The sequence below is a fragment of the Berghia stephanieae genome, chromosome 7 (assembly GCF_034508935.2).
Source record: "Berghia stephanieae isolate SIO BIC M18660-M18661 chromosome 7, UCSD_Bste_1.3, whole genome shotgun sequence".
NCBI lineage: Eukaryota > Metazoa > Mollusca > Gastropoda > Nudibranchia > Aeolidiidae > Berghia > Berghia stephanieae.
Genome location: NC_088366.1, coordinates 13538787 through 13561967, shown reverse-complemented (window position 1 = coordinate 13561967; position 23181 = coordinate 13538787). Strand labels below are relative to the sequence as shown.

Here is a 23181-nt window from a genome sequence, read left to right as displayed (position 1 = left end):
CAAAGATAAATCAGGTAGACTCCTCTTTGAGGTGGAAGAAATCGCCAATAGATGGAAAGAATACGTGGAGGAGCTATTCAATGCGGACAGAGGTGACAACCATATACAGTCCTTTCTACGGGGACCCACAATCCTAAGATCAGAAGTAGAGAAAGCCCTATACTGCATGAAAACAGGGAAGGCAAATGGAATAGATGGGGTGTCAACAGAAATGCTGCAAGCACTGGGTGAATTTGGTGTTGATGTGATAACGGACCTTATGAATGATATATACGAGTCAACGCACATCCCAGAAGACCTTGGCACTTCTATCTTCATACTGCTACCCAAGAAAGCGGGTGCAATTGAGTGTTCGGACTACAGAACAATCAGTCTTATGTGCCATCTACTGAAACTCCTCCTGACAATAATCCTGAAAAGAATCTCGTCAAAAGTAGATCGTGAGATTTCAGAACAGCAAACTGGATTCAAAAAGAACAGTGGCACCAGGGAGGCAATTTTCGACTTAAAAATCCTGTCAGAAAAATACTTAGAGGTCCAAAAAGACATATATGCCTGTTTTATCGACTGCTCAAAGGCATTTGATTCTGTTAGTCATCAGAAACTTATCCAGGACCTTGTGGCAATAGGTGTGGAAGAGAATGATGTGGCTCTAATCGCTAATCTGTACTGGCAGCAAAAGGCTCAGATAAAAGTGCAGGCAGATACAACAGATGCAATTGAAATCAAGATAGGAGTGCGCCAGGGATGTGTTATGTCTCCTTGCTTGTTTAATTTATACACAGAGTCTATTTTTCGGCAAGTAGAAACAGCACAAGGGTTGAAGGTTGGTGGCCACAACATCAACAATCTACGTTACGCTGACGATACTGTCCTGTTGGCGGAAAGTAAGGAAGACCTACAGAAGCTAATTTCAAAAGTGAACGAAGAGAGTAAAGAAAAGGGGCTGTTCATGAATACGAAGAAGACAAAAACAATGGTGATAACAAAAAAGAAAGAGCCCATAGACATAGATATAGAAATAGAAGAGTGTCCAGTGGAACAAGTAAAGGAGTTCACGTACTTGGGGCAGTTGGTAACATCCGATGCAAACTCTGACAAAGAGATCAGGAGACGAATAATGCTGGCCAAAAATGCGTTCATGAAACTAAATCCAATCCTCAACAACACAAATATCTCCATCAGAACACGAATGAGATGCACCAAATGCTATGTGTGGTCCATTTTCTTTTATGGTTGTGAAACGTGGACACTAACCGCACAGACAGAACAACGTATTGAAGCTTTTGAGATGTGGACGTACAGGAGAATACTGAAAATACCTTGGATAGCAAGAAAAACAAACATCGAAGTCCTCGACCTAATGGGCCAAAAACAAAAAGAACTTCTTTTGACTGTGAAGCACAAAAAGCTGTCATATTTTGGACATATGCGAAGACATGATAGTCTCGAAAAAAGGATAATGGAGGGAAGAATTGAAGGAAAGAGGGGCAGAGGAAGACAAAGGAAATCCTGGACAGATGGCATCAAGGAAGCTACAGGACGGCGCATGGCAGACTGTAACGAGGCTGCAATGGACCTTGAAGGATGGAAGGCCATGACATCCGACCTCTGGAAAGAGATGAAACCCGGGTAAGGTAAGTAAGGTAACTATAAATCATTCTAATATAATAGTCGTAGTAGTAGTAGTAGTAGTAGTAGTAGTAGTAGTAGTAGTAGTAGTAGTAGTAGTAGTAGTAGTAGTAGTAGTAGGCATCCTTCCGTCTCAAGAGAAGATGGTTTACGCCCTGTATGGCTTTAGTCTCATCAGTCCTGTTGAGAACAACGACGGGTGTGACTCAGCAGACCAATCCTTGCATGGCAGTCTCTACCGCAGTTGTTGCACGCGTAGTTTGACTGTGTGTTTAATATTTGGATCTGCTGCCTCTCTTTCCTCCTTGCCCTCCTCTCCTCAAACTTCATCTTTCTCCTCTCGTCACCCCTCTTCACTCCCTCCATCACCACATATCTCCAGCCGCTGCGGTCGTCAGCAAGCGACTCCCGGGTGTTTGAGTCGATGCCTGTCAATTTCATGTCTCGTTTGCAGACATCATAGAAGCGCAGAGCTGGACGGCCAGTTGGTCGCCGTCCAGAAGCTAGTTCATCGTACATGATGTCTTTGGGTATGCGTCCATCGCCCATCCTGTGTACGTGACCAAGCTATCGCAAACGTCGCTGGCAGAGCATGAGATGCATACTGAGGGAGTTCGCTCTTTCTAGCACTGCATTGTTAGTGAGTCTGTCCTGCCACCTGATGCCGAGAATTCGTCGTAGACAGCGAATGTGGAAGTTTTCCAGGCGGTTCTCCTGTCTGGAATATGTTGTCCAGGATTCACTGCCATACAGTAGGCTGCTGAGTACACATGCCTGGTATACTCTGAGTTTGGTGTTCAAAGTGAGTTGGTTGTTGGTCCACACTCTCTTGCTCAGTTGTGCCATGACAGCGCAGCTTTGGCGATGCGCTTGTCTAATTCTGCATCAAGTGAGAGGTTGCTGGTGATGGTTGTGCCCAGGTATGTGAAGTGATCAGTGACTTCTAGCTCCTCGTTGTCAATGTAAATTGCTGGTATAGAGGGGACATCCTGACACATTACATTTGTTTTCTTGATGCTGATCGTCAGCCCGAATTCCCTGCATGCGTGGGAAAACCTGTCCATCAGCCGCTGAAGGTCTTCCTCGGTATGCGCGCATAGAGCTGCATCATCTGCAAATAGCATTTCCCTTATGAGGACTGTGCGTACCTTGGTCTTTGCTCTCAGCCGTGCCAGATTGAACAGCTTCCCATCACTTCAGGTGTGTAAGTGGACTCCTTCTGCGGACTCTTTGAATGCAAACTTCAGCAGTAAGGAGAAAAATATACCAAACAAAGTCGGTGCGAGGACACAGCCTTGTTTCACGCCGCTGCGCATGGGGAAGGGTTCAGAGGCTCCACCCGAAATCATCAAATGTGGAAAGCCAGCCCTCTTGAAACCACTACATAAACTCCTGTGTCTTTGCTGGAGAGAAGGCAAGGTACCCCAGGATATGCGCGATGCCAAGATTATCACCTTCTACAAAAACAAGAGAGAGCGTAGTGACTGCAATAACTATAGGGGGATCTCTCTACTGAGCATTGTGGGTTAAGTCTTTGCGCGTGTTGTCCTCGCTCGACTGCAAGTCCTCGCGGAACGTATCTACCCAGAGTCGCAGGGTGGCTTCAGAGCCAAGAGGTCGACAGTGGACATGATCTTCTCAGTACGTCAACTTCAGGAGAAATGCAGACAACAGCAGATGCCCCTCTACATTGCATTTATTGACCTGACAAAGGCATTTGACCTTGTTATTAGGAAGGGCATTTTCCAGCTGCTAAAGAAGATTGGCTGTCCTCCTCAGCAGCTTAGCATCATTGCCTCCTTCCATGAAATCATTCTAATATGAGGCAGAAAAAACGGTTTTTAAAAAGAAAAAAAATTCATATTAGGACTAAAGCAAAGTGCAAAAATAAGACACCAACGGGTAATCAATCATCCTTTGAATAAAGATCAGTACTTAATTTGGCATATATAAAAATAAATAGTGATTTCTATCTAAAAAATATAAATTTATTTATTAATTTGTTTATTTATTTATGTCTCTTTTTATTTATCATTTAATTATCTTTTATCATCAGCATCATCATCATCATCATCTTTACTTCTTCTTCTTCTTCTTCTTCTTCTTCTTCTTCTTCTTCTTTTTCTGCTTTGTTTCCTTTTTTTTAGCTAGTTTATATATTTTAAAAATCAATTTCTTCTTTTTTCGACGGTTTGGTGCTGCTTTACCAGATCATTTGGGTTTCGGGTTTTGAATCTATTTTGCCTTTTGAAAATTCATCGTGAAAAGGTAGCGAAAGAAAAGAGTTTGAACGATATTAAGATGATAAAAGCATCAGGGCGAACGAAAAAAACAAACGCGCGCGAGCGCGCACACACACACCCAAAACAGAAAATAACAACAAACCCCCTCTAAAAAAAAAACAATTGAAAGTCTGAAGACCAAAACAGAGTAGTAGTAGTAGTAGTAGCAGCAGCAGCAGTATCTAGTAGTAGTCGTAGTAGTAGTAGTAGTAGTAGTAGTAGTAGTAGTAGTAGTAGTAGTAGTAGTAGTAGTAGTAATTATAGTAGTAGTTGTAGTAGCAGCAGCAGCAGCAGCAGCAGTAGTAGTAGTAGTAGTAGTAGTAGTAGTAGTAGTAGTAGTAGTAGTAGTAGCAGTAGTAGTAGTAGTATTAGTAGTAGTAGTAGTAGTAGTAGTAGTAGTACTAGTAGTAGTACTAGAAGTAGTAGTAGTAGTAGTAGTAGTAGTAGTAGTAGTAGTAGTAGTAGTAGTAGTAGTAGTAGTAGTAGTAGTAGTAGTAGCAGTAGTAGTAGTAGTTGTTGTAGTAGTAGTAAGGTAGTAGTAGTAATAATAATAATAATAGTAGCAGTAGTAGTAGTAGTAGTAGTAGTAGTAGTAGTAGTAGTAGTAGTAGTAGTAGTAGTAGTAGTAGTAGTAGTAGTAGTAGTAGAGAAGGGAGTGGTAAAGGGCGATTTAAATAAATAGATAATTATGCTTGATGCGCCTATGTGTCTTTATTATAACAGGCTTTGCGGAGCTCATTAATATAGCCAAGAGGCTGTTTTGTTAAACCGACTGCAAGATGTTCAAGAAACCGATTTTGAACATCGAAACCTGAGTCAAGACAGGATATTAACGATGCCAAGTTTCGTCACGACCGAGGTTCTCGTTTCGAGAACACATCATCGAAACGAAACGGCATCGGTATTTTCGTCTCGTCGTAAAAGATGGCATCGTCAACCGGAAATCGTCGATAATGCCCCCTACTATGTTATGGCTCGATCATGACATTTTTAAATGTCATGATTTACATCACGTAATCCCTATGACACATCGACCGGATGCTATCCTGTTAGCGTACCACCTTTAAAACCCCTACTTCTTCCTGGTATCCAAACAGGTGTTATTTTGATTTTAAAAATCTAAAAAATCCCCCACACAAAACCAGCACCAAAGAAGATAATATAAAGAAAAAAAAATCATTGAGCATTTATATCGTGCAATATCCACTAAACATGCTCAAAGCACTTTACAAAGGGTCCCTGGCCAACAGCAAGACTAAAGTAGGACGGAACATGATGGCTGTAAAGAGATGTTACAATTTTTTTCCATACAGAAACAACGCTGTTAACGGCCAGGTACCATTTTACACTTGAATACGGCGAGAGAATGTGAGTAAAGAGTCTTTTCCGAGGGCTCAATTTTATGCTGCTCAGCGCGGGAGTCGATTCTAAGACCTTCTGATCCGAGGGTGAGTATTACACAACATGACAAGATAGCTGCACTACTTTGATTAGTGATGAAGTGAGGGTTTTTTAATGACATTAATCTAGGCCTATTGCTTCGATTCCAAATCCAAGTCAAAGACAAAAGGGAAAAAAATATGTCCGCTTCAAAGAGAAAGAATGATGGTGGAGATGACAAAACGGAATGCTTCGTCAGAGAGACCCTCTCCTGCATTAAAGCGATCAATTGAAATTATAGAGATAATGAATAGTGAGTGGAACCTCCAAGACATCAGCTTCAGTTCAAGCATGCTAGAAGCCGACCTTGATTTTTAGTTTTGTCTTTGGTTCAGACAAGGAGATCGACTACACCACATAACAGCTTTACTGGTGAGGCGGACATCCTTTTGTCTTTGTCTGCCTCAGTCATTTTTTTTGTTGATGGCGAAAAAGCGGGATTAGGTTGGGGAGAGGGGGCTGGGTCACCTAGCCACAGGGGGGGGGGGCGGCGATGACCCAACTAAGTTTGAGAGCCACTGGTCTATATGACAAAAGAGCAACGGGTGAAGATAACATTTCAGTAAAACTTCTAAAAGCCAGTGCATCCGCCGTCACCAAATATTTATATGATCTAATAAATGAATCAATCAGAACAAATGTTTTCCCAGGCAAGCTAAAATTAGCCCAAGTTACTCTTCTTTAAATAAACGGATCCCCTCGATATAAAAAAAAATTATCGAGCTATTAGTATTTTACCAATCATTTCCCAAATAAAATTGAAAAAGTCTCTTTCAACATTTATCAGATCATTTTGAAATAATCTTTCATGGGTATTCATGTGCATTTAGAAAAAAAAAAGCATGGGTGTCAGACAATATTTCTGAAACTAATTGAGGACTGGAGAAATAAACAATATGTGGCGGCAATCCTGATGGACTTATTTAAAGCATTTGATTGTTTGCCACATGACATATTAAATAGCAAACTGTCAGCATATGGCACAAAAATCTACAATATTAATTAAAAGTTATTTATCAAAAACAAAACAACAAATTAAAATTGAAGAAGTTCAGAGTCATAGGGAAGACATTCAAAGGGGGTGCCACAGGGATCAATTCTAGTTCCATTGCTTTTTAATATATTTATAAATGACATATTTTAATCATAAAAGATTCAGTACTGTATGATTATGAAGACGATAACACACTATTCTTCTACCATAAAGATTTTAAAACTCTAATTGGTGTTTTTGAGCAGGAGAGCCAGATCCTTACTAATTGGTTCCATATAAATTGCATGAAGGCCAATCCAGACAAGTCCCAGACTCTAGCGGAAGGCAAAAGAACGCAGAATAAGTGCCCAGTATTTAATAGTGACTCAGTAACAATACCTTGGAGAGACACGTTAAAGTTACTTGGAATTGATATTGACTATCAAATTAAATTTGACTGTCACGTCAAAGAAATATGCAGGAAGGCCTCTCAACAACTAAATGTTTTAAAAAGGATAGGAAGACACCTCTCCAAACTAAATATACTAAAAATTTTCCATACGTTTATTTTATCAAATTTTTACTTTTGTCCATTTATTTGGCACTTCTGCTCAATAGCAAAGTCTAAGAAAATGGAAAAAAGTAGAAGAACGTGCTCTCAGATTCATTACAGTGACTATACTGGCACTTACGAAGAGTTATTAACAAAGGCTAAAGTTATCCCCCTTGAAATCAAGCGAATACAAATTATGGCAACAGAAACATTCAAAATTCTTCATAAATTATCTCTAAAATGTCTAGAAAATTTGGTAACTTTCAAAGAAAGAACATATGATTTTAGGCACACCAATACTTTTAATGTCTCCAACATCAAAACAGCCCATGTCGGTAAAAAGTCCTTTTGTTATGCCGCTGCAGTCTCTTTGAATAATCTGCCAGAGCACATGGGAACGGAGACAGATTTGAATAGGTTTGAAAGACTCTTATGACAAAGGTGGCAGATACTCAAACTAGTTCAGGTCTATTTTCTGTTCCCGTAAGTATATTTGATATTCTATAGATAGTATGCGCTTGGCTAAGAAGCTCATAACATTGCCATCCGGAAGTATAACGGACCAACACATAAAACTGTGTGTATCCATGAACGTTTATAGTCAGGTTAATACAGTTCAGTGAGCATTACTCATAAATGCGGATGGCAAAAAAAAAAAAAAACAATAACAAAGACCTGAGTGACGTCATCTTCGAACTATCTATAGATAGTATGCGCTTGGCTAAGAAGTTCATAACATTGCCATCCGGAAGTATAACGGCCCAACACACAAAACTGTGTTTATCCATGAACGTTTATAGTCAGGTTAATACAGTTCAGTGAGCATTACTCATAAACGCGGATGGCAAAAAACAATAACAAAGACCTGAGTGACGTCATCTTCGAACTATCTATAGATGCTGTGCGCTTGGGTGAGAAACTCAAAGCTATGTGTAATCTTGAACGATTATAGATATAATGAATTTGACGTCATTCGGGTCTTTGTTATTGGTTTTGCCATCCGCGTTTATGAGTAATTCTCACTTAAGTGTATGAACCAGACTATAAACGTTTAAGGTTACACATAATTTTGTATGTTGGTCCGTTATACTTGCGGATGGCAATGTTGAGCTTCTCAGCCAAGCGTACACTATCTATACGGTTAATACCATTTAATGAGAATTACTCAAAAACATGGATGGGGGAAAAACAATAACAAAGACCTGAATGACGCCAACTTCTTTCTGTCTTTAGATAGGACCGAAATTGACGTCAGTCAGCTGTTTGTTGTTTTTAGACAGCCATTTTAATGATAAATTCCCATTAATTTCTTTTAACCAAACGATAAAGGTTACACATAGATTTTGTGTGAAGGCACGTCAACACAACAATGAGAAAAACTTCCTTTCACTATTTTCGTATACACACCCACAAACCAAACACACACACACACACACACACACACACACACAAACACAGCAACTGACACATAATGTAGATGAAAGAATAAATAATAATACTAATTCATTAATACCGAGTGAATAAAGATTGAATTTTTCAGTTAACCTCTCTCAAACATACAGCATTTGCAATCATAGTCAATTTCCAGTCAGATGTTACATTTTGTAAATAATATTGATGTTATCAATGTATCAACATCACCTTGGCTATATTTAACATGATAACCAGCTTTTTAATGTTACTTAATCCTCTTCGGGCCTTGAGGCACATAGGCATCCACCAGACATCTCCATTTTTTGCGATCGGCTGCTTTTGCGGTGGCTGTGTTCCAGGACAGGCCTGCTTCCTTTAATTCTTTCTCCATGGTCCTTCGCCAGGTTTCTTTGGGTCTTCCCCGCTTTCTCTTCCCATCTGCTGTCCAGTACAAGGCTGTCTTGGGAAGTGATCCTTTTTCCATTCTGGCCACATGACCCAGCCAACGCCAGCTTTTTAATGGGAGCGATCTATATTCATGTTTTCGTCCAACTAAGTCATCAATCACATGATTTGTTGCTGTCCAACGATTGGGTATTTCTTCAGAAATGTAAACACGCTGCTTTGTTTATGAAAGTTGTAAGCACACCCATGTGTCAAGCTGAACAAAAGGATCAATCGTGATATTAGATATTTCAAAAACTGTGAACACTTTTCACTATGTGGGTCACTTTGAGCACATATTCCAATGTAACCAGTGACCTCCTTGAGCACATAGATCATGCCCATTGCATTGTGGTTTGCTGAACAGTATTTTATTTCCCTTATTTGACAGGAGTGCTGTTCGGTAATAAAAAGCAAGAAGATCACTATTAATATTAAATTCTATATTGGATTCCTTTACCATTGTGTGGTGATCTTATGCTCGTGATCCTTAATACTTAAACTTCTGAATTAATCAAACACCAAATGTTATGGACCAAATTTCAAACTTATATGCTGCTGATGCTAGTATATAATATTTGTGTTTTATTTGGAGAATGACATGGGCCCAATTCCAAATTAAGAAACTGCTGATGCTAGTATATAATAATTGTGTTTTATTTGGAAAATGACATGGACCCAATTCCAAATTAATGTAGGGATCTCTAGCCGTAAACAATCGTACGGCTACAGTGACCATGGCAATGGTCATTCCTACTTCCGCTCTGCCTCGTCCCGAGCTGACCCGGCTCATATAAAAGCCGAGGGGACCTCTCGAATCTCTCTCTCATCTTACAGACACCAGACAGACTACTCACCCTTTTTTACAGACTCTCATTTTACTCACTCATTTTACATTCTATCAACTACCTACCGCCTAGATTCAGGGTAATCTGTATTTTTTATACTTTGACTTTATGTATTTAATATCTAATTTTAACTTAGTAATTCCGTGATTACCGGCCATCTGGAGACATCCAAACCATGGAGTCCTAGAGCCAGAATACCGAGTTCTGGCAATCACGATAGTTGCTACATTAATAAACTGGTGATGCTAGCATATAATAATTGTTTATTTGGAGAATGATATGGACCCAGTTTCAAACTAATAAACTGGTGTCTGCTGATGTTAGCATAATTAATTGTGTTTAGTTTTTTATTATACAGCTTTTGACCTATATTGGATTTTCGGACCGAGGGATGAGCCCACCTTGGGAAGGCTATGTCCGAAGTTACGAAATATTCAATATTAATCAGAAGCTATGTTATTAACACACCACAAGTGTACAATTTCCTATAAAAATATTCAATATTGGCCAAAAACTGCAGTAAAACACTCCATATATACAATTTCATATAACATCACCATTAAAGTCATTAAATTTGAAAATATGAGAAAAGTAAATATAATTTTCAAGTAAGTCGAGATTAGAAGTATTTCAAATTGACCAGTAAATTTTTGACCAATCAGAACATGAAATTTGTGACACGCTTTCACATGTGCTCAGATAAACCTGGTTGGTTGTTTATAAACAATAAAGTGAATGAATTCGACCATTCTCTGATCATTGTTATTGTTTTCATACAGCCAAAATGGTGGCAAATTATCACACGATTAAAAAGATAACGAAAATCACGATTTAATATAACAAGAGTGACTTTCACTTTACCATTTTCAACTTCAATTGGACCAAAAACCAAGGAACATCCAACATGTCCTCAGGTAAGGTAAATTAATGTTCATACCCTTTAGGAGTCTTATAGAGTTTTTCTGAATAATTCAATATACATTATCATATAGATAGAATGCGCTTGGCCAAGGAGTTCACAACATTGCCACCCGGAAGTATAACGGACCAACACACAAACTCTGTGTAACCGTGAACTTTTATAGTCTGGTTGATACAGTTTAGTGAGAACAACTCACAAACGCGGATGGCAAAAACAATAACAAATGCCTGAGTGACGTCATCTTCGAACTATCTATTATAAACGTTTAAGTTTACACATATATTTCTGTGTTGGTTTTATTCATCAAGCGGCAGAACAGTGGGTATTTTACTTAGACACATAACATCGATAGGAAAACATGTGTAGTTTGCTATAGATAGTATGCGCTTGGCTAAGAAGCTCACAACATTGCCATCCGGAAGTATAACAGGCCTACACACAAAACTATGTGTAACCAAGAACGTTTATAGTCTGGTTGAGACAGTTTAGTGAGAAGTACTCATAAACGCGGATGGCAAAAAAAAACAATAACAAAGACCTGAGTGACGTCAACTTCGAACTATCTATAGTTGATACGTCATATCTGGCTGGAGGATGCTTGAGTATTTCAGCTAAATGCATAGCATTAATATAAGATAGGCGACGCATTCTGTCCAATGGGAGCGATCTATATTCATGTTTTCGTAAAAGCAGGTCATCAATCACATGATTTGTTGCTGTCCAACGATTGGATATTTCTAAATAAATGTAAACACGCTGCTTTGTTTATGAAAGTTGTGAGCACACCCATGTGTCAAGCTGAACAAAAGGATCAATCGTGATGTTAGATATTTAAAAAGCTGTGAACACTTTTCACTAAGTGGGTCACTTTGAGCACATTTTGCAAGTTAATATAGATCATGCCCATTATTTGAAAAGATAGTTGTCATTGTTTTTATCTGTGTTTTTACTTCAATTTGAATGTCACGAGTAATCACGAGACAAAAGTGTGCATGGGAACATTTTCTTCCCGAACAGCTGTGCTGATAGACAAATTGTGTTTGTTTCAGAATCATCATCATCATCATCATCATCATCATCATCATCATCATCATCATCATCATCATCGTTGTCGTCGTCGTCGTCATCATCATCACCATCATTATCATCATCCTTATCATCATCATCATCACCATCATCATCATCATCATCATCATCGTTGTCGTCATCATCATCATCACCATCATTATCATCATCCTTATCATCATCATCATCATCATCATCATCATCATCATCATCACCACCACCACCACCATCACGGTACACTCCATTCCTCAGTGGGGACTTGCCACCTGTCCAACATGTTCCCGTGTTATGGTCAAAAGCCCGAAACCGCAGAGCATCTAGTTGAACTGTGAGTTGCGACGAAGTGTAGCGATGGTTTGCGTCCTGATGGATTATCATAACAAAGTAGCGTGACACCATTAGAGGCTGCTGCCAACATCAAAGCTTAACATGTATGACACTACATGACGCATATTATGTAATGTTACATTTTTTTCCATAGAGACAAGGCTGTTAACGGCCATTTATCGTCCTACATGTTAAGTGTTGTTGTTGGTTAGGGACCTCTTGTAAAGCGCTTTGAGCACGTTTAGTAGATATTACTCTCTACATGTGCTCTGTTTTTTTAAAGAGTGTCACATCCTTACTGGCTTGCAGGTGCAGAATATGAAATTTCCAAATTTTTTGCACTCTTGAGATTTAAAAAGATAAGGCAAAGTTTACTTTAACCAGTTATGTACCGTACTCCGGGGAAAAAAATACATGTTTAAAAATTTGGCCAGAAAACTCGTCCTTCAAATATCGATCGATTTAAATGACCCTCACCTTGGCAAAAACTCTCAAATTTGGGACTTCGCGAAGTTTTCATTACAGTCCCAGGTTAAAGAGTTTTTTAATTTTGTTACATGATGAGGGTCTTTTAAATCGTTTGATATTTGAAGGACGAATTTTCTGGCCAAATTTTTTATTGGGTGTCTTTCTAGAGTAGTCAGTTAACTGGTTGAACTGAACGTTTCCCTTAAGAGTGTTAACAAAACCATGCATGGTTCTATCTATCATGGTTATCAGTTGAATTAATTATCTCTTATAACTGACATAACCTCCCGCACGAGTCTAAACATAATACTTATAGAACGTTCCTATTTACGAGAGTGTCGTAACCGTACTGATTTCGGCTGCAAACCGAGTGCAATCATTTTCCTCTCCTGTCCGTCTTGCCTTCCATTTGACCTTTACTCTCAGTCAATCTCTTCTTTTATCATGGCAAAGTGAGTGGAACTCACTCGTTTTTAGTTGCCGAACCGAACAGGAACCGAACGCGAACATTTTATCTCGGAATTAAAATTCTTTCAGTTTTCTATCTGCAAAGTGTTATTGCTATTAGAGCACCTCTTGAATGATAAGTTCTCACTAATAAATGTGTGAGTAGAAATATAAACACGTATATTTATGTGATGGTATGTTTCGTATGTGAGTAAATTATAGAAAAGTCTAGCGTGTATGACACTGATTATTCCGTAACTGGAACCAAAACGGAGACGAAAATGAATGCACTCAGCTTACTGCCTTTCAGTTGGAGAATAAATAATTTCAAGAATGAAATTATTTATTCATTTGCATAGCTCCACTTGAGATTAAAAAGATAAGGCAAATCACGAGTTAATATAACAAGAGTGACGTTCACTTTACCATTTTCAACTTCAATTGGACCAAAAACCAAGGAGTATCCAACATGTCCTCAGGTAAGGTAAATTAATGTTCATACCCTTTAGGAGTGTAATAGAGTTTTTCTGAATAATTCAATATATATTTTCTTACTAGATCCCCTTGAATAAAATACTTGCGTATTGCAAAGTAATTGGTCAGAGCCTGCCTAAGACGAATAGTTTTGAAGTTAACAAATTATTATTATTATTATTATTATTATTATTATTATTATTATTATTATTATTATTATTATTATTATATTATTATTATTATTATTATTATTATTATTATTATTATTATTATTATTATTATTATTATTATTATTATTATTATTATTATTATTATTATTATTATTATTATTATTATATTATTATTATTATTATTATTATTTATTATTATTATTATTATTATTATTATATTATTATTAGTTATTATTATTATTATTATTATTATTATTTTTATTATTACTATATTATTATTGTTATTATTTTATTATTATTTATTTTATTATTATTATTATTATTATTATTATTATTATTATTATTATTATTTATTATTATTATTATTATTATTATTATTTATTATCATTATTATTATTATCATCAGTATTATTATCATTATCATTATTATCATCACCATTATTATTATTATTATTATTATTATTATTGTTATTATTATTATTATTATTATTATTATTATCATCATCATCATTATTGCCATAAGTTATCAAGTGTGCGTGTGTGTGTGCGTGTGTGTGCATGTATTTGTGTGTGAGTGCGTGTGTTTGTGTGTGTGTGTGTGTGTGATGAAGGAGAGAGAATGAGTCTGGTGCACAGCTGAGTACAGAGATTAAAGATAAGTTGATAGAAAGGAAGGTCAGGAAATTTTTAGGAGTTTGAGACGCTGAAAGAGTTTTAACTACTCCTGATAAAGATTACAACAATGCTGATTAAAGTGAATCAAAGAAATAAAAGGGGGTCCCAATAGCTCAGTTGATAGAGCATTCGCTTCACACGCACGTGGACCAAGATGGATCCCGGGTGAAGTCGAGATTTTTTCCAACCTCCCCCCCCCCCCACCCCCTGTCCACCCAGCAGTGAATGGGTAGCTGAGTCTTTTAGATTTGATGGGAAGTACTTTGCGATAGACTGGCGTCCTATCCAAAGGTTAGCAAGCAATTGCTATTGTCCATTTCACGCTATAGAAACCGAGATAAACTCCGGCTCCAATGGCCCAATGGCTCTGAAGGACTACTTTGAAAAGAGATAAAAGGATATTAATTTTTTTAATTTTTCGCTCAATAACTCTCTGAAGTTTGTTCCGCGGGCAAAGCGAGACAACAGTTGATTTTTTAAGGGCTTTTCCACACTGATTCGACGACGACACGGCACTGCCGTCCTCTGCTGTCTTTCGAATAAAGACATCGGGCACGGACAAAAAACTAATAAGAGAAGAGAAGAGCCGCTAGACCTACCCATACCAAGCACCTGACGTCTTCAGCCGTTTTTTTAGGTGCATGTTATGGGTAGTTCTGGCGGCTCTTCTCTTCTTAATAGACTCTTATAGAGTGCACGGTATCAACAGTAAGGCGCTTTAAATCACATCAACACAAAACATAGAAAGTACATGGTATCAAAAAACAAAAAAAAAAATGCTCTGCGACACCTTTTCTGACGTAATATTACCAGAATGAAGAGATGATTCACATCAATTTCAAGTGTACAACATATGAAATTAAATCTATAATATTATTTCATTAATTTATTTTTATTTTTATTTCTAATTTTTCTTCTTCTTTGTTTTCCTAACAGATGACCTCATTCGCCAGCTCGGTGGTTGCAGCGGTTTTCAGTTCGCTGTGTCCACATTTGGCGCCCTGACCTACATAGTCTCTGCTTTCACCATGGTCTTTATGTCATTTGGAATGTACAATCCTGGATGGCGGTGTCTTGACAATTTAACAACCAATACAGTAATTCCAACACCTGAAACATTCAGCTTGCAAGAAACTCCCTCAACTTCAGAGAGCACGAACTTAATGGTCAACACTTCAAATGACCTTGAATTAAGTTCCGCCTTCACCGACTCATGCATTGGTTTTGATGAGTGTACACAAGTCCAATTTAACCAAAAAGAATCTACTATTGTTACGGAATGGGCTCTTATTTGTGGAGGGGCTTGGAAGGCATCGGCCATTGCCTCAATTCAAATGGCTGGATTGACTGTTGGACATTTCATCAGCGGTTATGTGGGGGATGCCTTTGGAAGAAAATTGACATTGGGAATAAACGTGTTCATTGAAGGAGTTCTTACTCTTGTATCTGTCGCCTCTGTGTCTTGGGAAATGTTTGCCGTACTGAAATTCTTCATTGGCGTTGCCTGTGGCATCGTTTTCTGTGTGGCAAATGTTTACATGACCGAGTTTGTAACGCCAAAATGGCATGTGATCATCCCTAGCATTCCCATGTGGGTTTCCGGTTGTTTATTGTTGAGTTTGTTTGCCATGGTATTCAAAGACTGGAAGTACATTCATGTTGTTAACGGTATTTTTGCGATTTTGTTAGTCATACCAGCATTTATTTTTCCAGAAAGTCTTCGATGGCTAGTTGCAAACAAGAAAGAAAAGAAATCCGCAAAAGCTGTAAGACAAATTGCAAAGTTAAACAAGGTAGATATTTCTGGAATAGGTGTATTAAATCAATTCTTTGAACAAAAAGATTTACACAATATTAAAACCCCCAAAAAAGATGTTGGTGTTTTTGGAATTTTCAAGAAAAGTGCTATAAAAAACACTTTAATTTTTAGTTTTGTATTATTTGTGTCAAATATTTTATACTGGTCAAGTAACTTTGGAGTGGCTTCACTGCCCGGTGATGTATACTTAAACAACGTCATAATCTTTAGTACCGAACTTCCGGCCAATCTTATAGCGTGGTTTGCACCCAATTTTTTCGGTCGCAAATTGACAGGGTCTGTGACTTTGATGGTTCAGGGCATTTCTACGGCAATCTTTTTCATCTTTGATCTATTTACAAGTGGGAGTGTCAGAGAAATCGGAGTGTTGAGTTTTATCATCATTGCAAGGAATAGCATAGCCGTGATTTGGTTTGTGGTCATTACATGCACAAGTGAACTTTACCCCACATCAATCCGAGCAGCGGCAACGGGATGGATGATGTTTCTTAGTGGGTTGGCTGGAGTGATATCTCCATATTTAGTCATCAATGATCTTGTTATGCATATCACCTACATCGTTGTGTCGGTTTTCAGTCTAGCGGGTGGTTTCATGATTTGTTTTATTCCAGAAACTTCGGGAAAGGACTTGCCAGAAGAGCCGGTGGTGAATGATTCTTCTGATTTTCACAAGGCGGATTTCTACCCTCACGAAGGAAAACAACGATCACAAATCGTCTAGGGATGGCAAGTATCTGTGGAGTTGTTGTTTTTGATCCATACATTCATGAGCATCTATAAGTCATTAAAACTTTTTGAAAATGATTCCAGACTTCATAATTTAAAGGATTTTGAAGTGTTGTTTGTTCCATGGGGGGGGGGGGGGGGGGATTTGTTGATTTTTAAAGCTAACTGTAAAGTAGTCCTTCAGAGTCTTTAGGTCCATAGAGCCGGCGTTTATCCCAGTTTCTATAGCGTGGGACGGACAATAGCAATTGCTTGTACCCTTTGAATAGGACGCTAGTCTATCGCAAAGTACTTTCCGCCAGATCTAACATACCCAGCTACCCAATCACTGCTGGGTGGACAGTGGGGTCACAAAAACTTTCGACTGCACCCGGGATCAATCTTGGTCCCTTTGTGTGTGAAGCGAGCGCTCTCGGGACCCCCCAAACCTAACTATAGAGACTACAATTTTTTATTTCTTATGAATTACGAATTTTTAAATTTTCAATTCGGCATTTCTGCATACTGGTTTGATACAGTGATGCTAAAGTTACTTAAACACTTCACTACAGATCTCATTGCTATCCAGCAGGTGTTCAAGCCTCGCAATTTATAGAATCTTGCGACTCAAACTTAATTATTTTGGCTGGAAAGAATTTATTAAGGATGCAATTCCGTAATGCTTTATATTCGACAACCTTATGATAATTTAAATATACCACATCTTTTCCTACATTTTCTCTCTTATTTGTGCGGCTATCTGGTCCTGTGGTCGTACTCCTCTCTTTTATTTTATCTCTTCCGCACTCTTTCTTTCATTCTCTTCTCCAGTCTCTCTTTATTTTAGTCCGCAAAAGTCGTAAAATAAATACCTGGCCGTCAACAGCGTTGTCTCTGTCGGAAAAATTGTAATATCGCCTAACAGGCTTCATGTCTCGTTCTACATGTTACGTGTTGCTGTTGGTCAGAAAGACAAAGGTCGTGTTCTCAGACTGTATTCTCTCTCTCTCTCTCTCTCTCTCTCTCTCTCTCTCTCTCTCTCTCTCTCCCTCTCTTTTATTTTATCTCTTCCGCACTCTTCCTTTCATTCTCTTCTCCAGTCTCTCTTTATTTTCGTCCACAAAATTCGAATTTTTTATCCTTTTGATACTTTACTTGGCATATCATTGATGTCAATAGAAAAAATAAGTGGGCCTAATACTGTTCCTCGGGGTACACCTGGAATGACTGGAAGTGATGATGACATTTTGTTCTCAACCACGACTCCTCGGGATCGCATCGAAAGAAATGATTTAATCCATGCATGGGTGGTTTTTGAGATCCCATAGTGATCAAGCTTGTTCAAGAGGCTTTGATGGTGTACTTTATCAAATGCTTCGCTGAAATCCAGTAGAATGGCATCTGTCTAGATTCCTTCCTTTATTAATCGTATTAGCAAAATCATCACAAGTCGTGATCAGTTGTGACTCGCACGAACGATGTTTGCGAAAGCCATGTTGGAAATCAGCACGTTGTGATAATCAAGGTGTTTCATGATATTGGTGCATATTACGTTTCCAGCAGTTTACATGATATTGATATGAGCGGTACTGGTCTATAGTTTTCAGCACTGTGTTTGTCGCTCTTTTCAAATATCGGTGTAATGTGGGCATCTTTCCAGTCTTCAGGAACATGACCTTCGGTCCAAGGAGACGGTAGAGGAATATATGGATTGGAGCCAGTTCGTTACAAAACATTTTAAAGTATTTAGCTGATGTACCATCTGGTCCAGAGGCCATATTTTCATTGAGGTTTCTCATAAACATGAGAACACCCTTCTTAGAGACAGTGATTTGCTCCATTGGGTCTTCTTTGTTTCTAATGAGTTCCCCTCGACTTTGTTAGATGGTTCAGAGAATACTGATGAAAATTTCATTCAAGAGATCTGCCTTTCTTATTGGCTCTTGTGTCATCTTCAGTTTTTTGTCTTTCAGTGGAGCTATTTCAATAGGTTCTTTGTTTTTACTTTTAATGTACGACCAGAGTTGTCTGCTTCTTCCGGAGTCTTCGTCAATAATTTTATTAATGTAATACTCTGTATAAGGTGTTCGACACTGGTTTCTCGCAGATCCTTTAATATCTATATATTTCTTAAGAACAGTCTCAGATGGAGACAACTTTGCTCTTTTGAACCATTTTTGTTCTCCGTATTCAGCCAAGGTTTGTTTTTTGAGGTAATTGTCACAGTAACGATTATTCACAATTTTTTTATTAAAGTTTTATTTTAGCAAGTACTGAATTCATCTGACTCCAGTTATATTTCGGAAAAACGTTATCTTCTAACATATGGTCATCTTTCTTTTAATAGTCTTCTCTTTGAATTCTGTCACGTAGCCACTTATTATAAACGCTGATCGATCAAATCTTCTTCACTCACTTCTCTCAATAACCAATGCCGTGACGGCCATACTATTCCACCCCTCATATTATCTATGTTTTGGTGATTTTTATCTTACTCTCGGGACTTTGTGGAGCACTTCACTAGTTTTGATTTACACTATCAAGACACCGGATTTTCCTTTGTTATCTTTGCCAGTTCAATCACTGTCAAGAATTTATCAAGCCCGGGCCCGTCGGAGGAATAACTGCAACTTCTCTCAAACTGGAAGTGGAACCCCACAAGTCCGCCCGCATTATCTAACATTGTCTCATCAAGATCGCATAAGATACGTTTTATCATTATATTCTCATTTATAACTGTTCAATTCAATTCAATTCAAATATTTATTTATTGTCGGCATTTTAAAAATGTTTCATAGATAATGTAGTCAGGCTAATAGAAGCCTTTGATCGACATAGGTTATAACACATAGTGCATAAAAATACATAGTAATACATTTTCCTTTAAAACATTCCCTCATCAAGATTCCAATCATGACACACAAAGTAGCAATGACTATGAAAAATGTTTTTTTCTCTTTTTGAGGAAAATTTTTTGTCTAAAATCAAAGCCCTACCTCCACTGAGTAAAAATGTTTTTGAATTTTGAAAATCCATTCATAAATAAACAAGTTATGCAGTTGCAAAGGTGTCATTTATTTGGATGACCCGCAAAGAGGAAAAAAACGCGAAAATGTTGGACGCTTTTTCGGCATTTTTTTTTCGACCTTTGGTTGTATCTTGCATTAGGATGGTGTTTTGTAAAATACGGGAAAAGTACTCGTCATATTCATATGAAATTTTACAACCAAAAAGAAGAAATGTTCATGTATTACCTTGTCAGCGACAAAACCTCCACGCCCGGTAGTTTTAGAAATATTTTACTCCAAAGAGTAAAAATCTATTTTTAACGGTCTTCTGGTAATTGCACGAGTTTTGTCGCTTGACATAATCTAAAATGACCTTTTTTCTAACTGTGTGCCAACTTTCAGTCATATTCATCAATAAACAGCGTCGGAATTAATTTTTTAAAATAGCATATCCGAAACGGCTTCGTCCCATATTTTGACGCGAATTCGGGCACTTCGTATTGCGAAAAAGAGGCCCAAAGATTTGTGCGGGATAGTCATTGCTACACAAAGAAAAGTAACATAATATATATATATATATATATATATATATATATATATATATATATATATATATATATATATATATATATATATATATATATATATATATATATATATGTACGGTTAGATTAATTACAAATATTACATTTGCATGGCTGGCCATTCCATGAGAGGAATATGATTTTTGAAAACATTAAAATTTGAAATTTTCCTGATGTGCTCGGGAAGTTCATTCCAAAGCACAGCAGCAGGATATCTGAAAGATCGTTTGCCATAAGACGTTGTTCTGACCCTTGGAATATCAAGGAGGTTTGAATATCTAAAATTGTATCTGTTATTTTTCAAAATGACCATATCAGATAGACAAGGAGGAGCAATTTTGTATAAAATTTTAAACGTTTCCAAAGCAATTGTTCTCATTCGTCTTATTTGTAGGGAGGGGACTTTGGCCTTTGAAAGTAATTGGTCGTAGGATCTTTTGTCATCTTCATAAATAAAACGCAGTGCTCTTTCTTGTATCTTTTCAAGTTTATCACAATTTGTTTTAGAACAGAAGCGCCAAGCTAGTGGACAGAAATTGAAATTTGACAATACAAAAGAGTGAAATATTGTTAACTTGTTCAATTTTGAAAGGTATTTTCCAAGCCTTTTTAAGACATTTAATTGCTGAGAAGCTTCAGGGCAGATGGTTTTAATGTGTAAATCAAATTTTAGTTGGTAGTCTATGTCGATCCCTAGTAATTTTACAACTTCTTCACATGTAGTACTTGCAGTTCCAATATGGAACGTGGGTTTCTTTGTGTGTGTTTTTGTACCTACTGCAATTGCCTGGAATTTGTCCGGGTTTGCTTGCATGCAATTTATTTCGAACCACTTGATAAGAATTTCGCTTTCATTTTCAATAGTTTTTAAAAGCATATCGAAATTTGAATGAGAATATGACAGGGTATTATCGTCAGCATAATTATATAATTTTCCCTCTCTGATAAAGTAAAATATATCATTTATAAAAATGTTAAAAAGTAATGGTCCAAGAATTGATCCTTGTTGAACGCCTTTTTTAATGCCTGCCCACTCGCTCACAGCATCCTCTAATTTTATTTGTTGTTTTCTTCCGCTCAAGTAATTTTTTGTTCTAGCCCATAGGCAGCTAGTTTAGCAATAAGAATGTTGTGAGGCAAGCAGTCAAAAGCCTTCGAAAGGTCCATGAGGATTGCAGCGACATATTTGTTATTGTCTAATGCCTCTTTCCAATCGTCAATTAAACGCAAAAGTGTTGTTTGGCAACCATGGCCTTTACGAAAAGCACACAAGTAGTCATTAAAAATGTCATCGAAATATATTGATAATTGCTGAAATATAATTTTTTCAAATACTTTGGAAACAACAGGTAGAATGCTAACAGGACGATAGTTTTTCACATTTAGAGGATCTTGTTTTTTATATAAAGGCGTGACTTGTGCTAATTTCAATTGATCAGGAAACACACCAAAAGAAATTGATTTGTTAATTAGATTCGTTGTTGGTTCAGCCAGCACGGGGGAGCCAGCTTTAAGAAGTCTGGCCGGAAAATTGTCAAAACCAGTTGCTTTCTTAATATTGATATTGTTGATAACTTTCTGGACAGTGTGTGAATCAGTTTCTTTGAATTCAAATTTAGGAAGGTCAGGTAAGTTTTCTTTGATGGATTTGATGCTTGGGTGAGTTTCTTGATCAAAAACAACGTCTTTACCAATGTTATTTGCAACATTTACAAAGAAAGAGTTAAAATTGTTACAGATATCACCAACATTATTCAATATCTTATCACCATCTTGAAGTACAATCTTTTGTTGATCTTTGTTGTGCTTCTTCGATAAGAATGGTTTGACCGTTGGCCAGAAATCTTTTGACTTCTGCCCTCCGGTGCACCTTTCTAAGAAGTAAGGTTTAATTGAACTTCTTTTTAATTTTACCACATAATTTCGTTGTTCTTTATAACTTTCCCATGATATTTTTGTTTTGTCTCTCAAGTATTTGTTATGGAGCATTATTTTTCTATATATAGCTTTTTTTTAATTCACTGTTCATGTACGGTACTGGCTTCCTTAGTGGGTATCTAGTTTTGAAAGGGGCATGTTTATTTGAGATTAAAATTACTTTATCGATAAATTCTCCATATTCAGTATTTACGTCGTTTTCCGAATTACTGGTTTTGGTTAGAACAGAATGCAAAATCTTCCTGATAACTTTTCTCGCAAAAGGTCCTAAAGCTTCTATAACATATTTTGTTTTTCTTAATTTGTGGAACATTATGTTTAATATAAGTTGAAATCATATTTTGACAGTCACAGACACCTGTTGAAAAATTTAGAGGTTTAGAAAATAAATGGGGTTTGTTGGTGAGCATAACATCAATTAAAGACGGTTTGCAGTTCTTTTTAAAACATGTTGGTTTACATATAAAATTTACTAAATTAAAAACGTCACATATATCACATAGAGTTTTTGATTTGTTTTCACAGTTCATATCGTAATTTAGGTCGCCAACTATCAACAGATTGTCACTATGTTTGACGCCTTTGTCTACCATGGGACTGACTTGTTTGTAAAATATCTCGTCCTTTGTTGATGGTGGTCTGTAGATGGAATATATAATCCATTTAGCATCGCCTAGATTTATTTCATGGACGATGCCCTCTATGTTGTGTAATTCTATGTCCGGTCTTCTTCTGGTTGTAATGTCAGATCTTATCCATGTTGCTGTGATCACCATTCATTTATCAGAAGACTCCTTTAATTAAATTTCATCTTTCTATTCATATCATCTTAAACAAATCGTCATTTGTTCTTTATTTTTTAAAGTAACTAGTAAATTATGGGGGCTTATTCTTCACATCTTTTTTTAATACTTGTAGTCGAGTTAGCTCGTAAGAACTCATTTAGACCATGACAGTAATTGTTAGTTTTTTTTTTTGGTACATTTTCTTCTTG

General features: G+C 37.2%; 1 protein-coding gene across 3 annotated transcripts; it reads left to right on the top strand.

Moving 5' to 3' along the window:
• Positions 1–11881: 11881 nt before the first annotated feature.
• Positions 11882–16756, top strand: LOC144976727 (organic cation/carnitine transporter 2-like). Of its 3 annotated transcripts, none has more exons than XM_078921096.1 (2): positions 11882–11900; positions 15070–16756. In XM_078921096.1, exon 2 carries the CDS (start codon positions 15162–15164, stop codon positions 16671–16673), a length of 1512 nt encoding a protein of 503 aa, XP_078777222.1. In that variant the 5' UTR covers positions 11882–11900; positions 15070–15161; the 3' UTR covers positions 16674–16756. The 3 variants fall into 3 exon arrangements, with proteins under 3 accessions (XP_078777222.1, XP_078777219.1, XP_078777220.1); XM_078921093.1 differs by lacking the exon at positions 11882–11900 and adding an exon at positions 12715–13293; XM_078921094.1 differs by lacking the exon at positions 11882–11900 and adding an exon at positions 12715–13298.
• The last annotated feature ends 6425 nt before the right edge of the window (positions 16757–23181 follow it).